The sequence below is a fragment of the Gossypium hirsutum genome, chromosome D10, assembly GCF_007990345.1.
Source record: "Gossypium hirsutum isolate 1008001.06 chromosome D10, Gossypium_hirsutum_v2.1, whole genome shotgun sequence".
NCBI lineage: Eukaryota > Viridiplantae > Streptophyta > Magnoliopsida > Malvales > Malvaceae > Gossypium > Gossypium hirsutum.
In genome coordinates, this window is record NC_053446.1 from 55,471,369 (window position 1) to 55,475,118 (window position 3,750).

General features: G+C 34.6%; 1 protein-coding gene across 2 annotated transcripts; it reads left to right on the forward strand.

Annotated features, from left to right (window-relative positions):
* Positions 1-543: 543 nt before the first annotated feature.
* LOC107916310 (protein trichome birefringence-like 4) lies at positions 544-3,508 on the forward strand. 2 transcript variants are annotated; one of them, XM_016845504.2, is made up of 5 exons: positions 544-1,517; positions 1,961-2,153; positions 2,267-2,460; positions 2,546-2,704; positions 2,789-3,508. In XM_016845504.2, the coding sequence occupies exons 1-5, from the start codon at positions 784-786 to the stop codon at positions 3,165-3,167; spliced, it is 1,659 nt and encodes a 552-aa protein (XP_016700993.2). In that variant the 5' UTR covers positions 544-783; the 3' UTR covers positions 3,168-3,508. The 2 variants fall into 2 exon arrangements, with proteins under 2 accessions (XP_016700993.2, XP_040959250.1); XM_041103316.1 differs by having other exon boundaries at positions 2,552-2,704.
* Positions 3,509-3,750: the final 242 nt, after the last annotated feature.

The window sequence follows — 3,750 nt, forward strand, 5'->3', positions numbered from 1 at the left end:
CAATCTAGAAAGAGGGATTAGACTATTTGAACTATAGTTGAATCGCAAATTGAGAACCAATTATAACTTGTAGAATAGCTTTTTATGGTTTTGGCCCAATTTTCAGGGCCCAAAATGAAAAAAGCCAAAACTTAGAACAACCGGCCGAAATCCAAAAATGAGTAAAATGAATGAAAAACCCAACTCACCCCAAATATTGTAATGTTTTAATTAGTTTGGATTATGGATCATTACGTTTTAATGTTTTATAAATTTGGATTAAATGCCTTAATATTTTACTTAATTTTGGTGGGATGAATATTCGACTTTGGATAATGATTTGAAAACGTATAAAAATTGAGGATTATATTAATTAAAAAGTGTCACTTAACAACAATAAATAGTTGAATAAATAGTAAAGCACAAATAGAAGATCTTAAGTTCAAATCTTAAAGGAGATATTATTAGAAGAGGAACATCAAAAAAATATCATTGAATAACAAAAGATTGTAACTTTTTTGTATTTAAATTACCTATACCCTTAATAAAGATTCGATCCAGATGAATCATATTGAAAAGAAGTTTGTAAAGATGGGTTGGAACAAGAGTCCTACATCTGAGTCCACCCAAGCGCAGTATTTAACTATTTATAGAATTCTCATGTAGAAAATGGGATGCTGAATTTAATAAAATTCTTACAAGTAAATGAGATTTCCCGATTTCCACTCACTATCATTAGATTTTTCCAAAATAGAAGAAACCGATCTTCGTTTCTAAGCCGAATGCTCTCCTTCTGGTCTTGCAATGGCTGACCCTAATTACCCATCACCGACACTGACAGGAACACTAAATTCGAACAAATTCTCTGTCGTGACAACAAAAAACAGGGTGGCTTTTGCTTTTACTTTCACTTCCGTTTTTGTCATTGGTTTCACAACTTTAGTATTTCTAAATCCATCTTCTTACTCTTCTCCTCGCCTTCAAAGCCTGCTTCGAAGTTCCTTTTACAGATCCCAGTTTTCCTCCCATTTCTCTCACTTTCTCCCCAATTCTTCCCAATCCAATCACTACCCACTCCCCTTTTCTCCATTCCAGGAACACCCTTTTCAGATTTCTCGGGAATCTGAAAGATTTCATGGGAAAAATGATTCTTCTTTGTCAAGTGAAGGTACTAATGGAACCCTTTCTGAGATTCCTGCAGAAAGTGGGAAAGAATTAGCTGAAAAGGTTTTAAATGCTAATGGAAATATCATTCATGGAAGCCCTTCTCGGCCTTTGGATTTTAAAGAAAGTGGGAAAGAGTTGGTGGATGGAAGCATTGATGAATTACTTGAGAAGCAAAGGAAGGGTGATTTTGTGGAAATAATAAATCAATGTAGAATATTTGATGGGAAATGGGTGAGAGATGATTTTTACCCTCTTTATGCACCAGGGACTTGTCCATATATTGGTGAGTCTTTCAATTGCTTTGTTAATGGTAGGCCTGATAGGGGGTATGAGAAATACAGATGGCAACCCAATGAATGCATCTTACCAAGGTAAATTCACCAAAGTTCTCATTTTTAAATCTAAATTTTGTTGGTTCATTTATATATAATTGAATTCTGCTAATTTTGCATATACCCTGGTGGTTCTAATTCATCTTCATGTGTATTTATAATATTTGTTGATAATGTATCTTTATATATTTATATATATGTGCGCGTGTGTATTAGTTCATTTTTGTCATTGTCTTGGTTAGATTGGCTTAGGGTAGAGTTTATATTATATGAGAATGAATTGTGATAATTTGCATCTATTACTGGTGGTTCTAATTTCTTCATGTTCATATGTAGTTTTTAATGATATTTGTTGGAAATGATCTTTATATATATATGTATGTATGTATGTATGTATGTATGTATGTATGTATGTATGTATGTATTGCTTATTTATTGTTGGTTTTTTACTTAGATTGGTTTTGGGTGGAGTTGTCATGCAGGTTGAATGGCAAGCATATGCTGGAATTATTGAGAGGGAAGCGATTAGTTTTTCTTGGCGATTCACTTGGTCGGAATATGTGGGAATCTCTGGTTTGTATCCTTAGAAACTCCGTTGAGGAGAAAAGCAGTGTTTTCGAGGTCTCCGGCAAGCAGGAATTAGGAAAAGGGGGTTCTCACTCCATTATATTCAAAGTATGTTTATCTTTTATCCTTTCCTTCAGACATAGACAAATTGCAGTTTTGCAGTACTTGGAGTTGTTTCCTTGATTTTGATATATACTAATTTCGGATGAATGAATGAGCAGGGTTATAATTGCTCAATTGAGTACTTCCGTTCAGCATTTTTAGTTCAAGAATGGGAAATGGTCTGGAGAAATGGATCAAAGAAGGAAACACTTAGACTAGATATGATTGATAAATCAGCTGATAAGTACAAAGATGCCGATGTTCTCATTTTCAATACCGGACATTGGTGGACTCATGATAAAACTTCGAAAGGGTACTGTTAATGCTACCAATTTATTCATATGATAAGATAAATAATCTTAAAGTAGGAGCTCTTAACGGTTTTAAGCGATTTGCAGGAACAGTTACTATCAAGAGGGGAACACTATCTATAACCGATTACATGTTAAAGTAGCCTTTCGAAAAGCTTTGACCACGTGGGCAAAATGGATAGATACTAATATAGATTCTACGAAGACCCTTGTTTTCTTCAGGGGGTTTTCTGCATCACATTTCAGGTAAATCGAACATCGAAAGAATATGTTAGGTTGAACCCTGAAATTTGGAACTGAGTGGCTTTAATTCTTGTTTCCTGTTCCCAGGGGTGGAAGGTGGAACTCTGGAGGGCAATGCCACGGTGAAACTGAACCTATTACAAATGGGAAGTACTTGAAGAAATATCCATCAAAAATGCGAATTTTCGAGTCAGTGATAAATGGCATGACTAATCCGGTCTTGTATCTTAATGTTTCAAGGATGACTGGTTTCCGGAAGGATGCTCATCCATCGGTTTACAGGAAGCAGAACTTAACCGAGGAAGAGAAAACTTCACCTACTAGAATCCAGGATTGCAGCCACTGGTGCCTCCCCGGTGTTCCTGATACTTGGAACGAGCTAGTATACACTCAACTCCTTATCAAACATGAAAGTTATCAGCAACAACTTCTGAAACCAAAACAACAACAGAGAAATCATAGGTAAAATGAATGCAGTCGAACTTTTTAAATTATTAGTTAGTCCCTAGTTTTGTCATGATCGATTAGTGTACGTACATGCCATATTCATCAGTGAAAAGTTCGGTTCTTAGAGAGAAGTGTAAAATAATGTAATTCTCCGTAAAAGCTGTTAATTATAATTGTTCATAAGCTTTCCTCTAACCGGTTTCACTTGTTTAAAGTCAAATTGCTAGTGTCCTATAGTCTTACATGAAGTTGTTATTGAACATTGTGTTTCGGTTTATTACCACTTGTAATATGAGTTGAAATTAGTTTGTAATATCTTGATCATGTTATTTGATTTTGATCTATATGCTTTTGGGTTCATGTTACTGATCTTTTAATCGACGAGGAACTGCTAGAAACGGATATCGGTTGAGATTAGGATCATTAGTTTCGGAATTAAATCCGAAATCCGAGTTTGTACACTGTTTAAACTAGAATGAGGTTAGATTACTTCGTCAACCACTCCAATTTTTAATAGTAGAAATTGATGGAAATTTTAATAAAAAAGACTAGTTTACTCTTCGATTTGAAGTAAATGGATCAATTTTCCCTTTTTTAGTAAA

Coding starts and splice junctions, on each gene's coding strand:
- LOC107916310 (XM_016845504.2), top strand. CDS start 784: ATGGCTGACCCTAATTACCCATCACCGACACTGACAGGAACACTAAAT. Junction 1,518..1,960: donor AATGAATGCATCTTACCAAG/GTAAATTCACCA, acceptor GTTGTCATGCAG/GTTGAATGGCAAGCATATGC. Junction 2,154..2,266: donor CTCACTCCATTATATTCAAA/GTATGTTTATCT, acceptor ATGAATGAGCAG/GGTTATAATTGCTCAATTGA.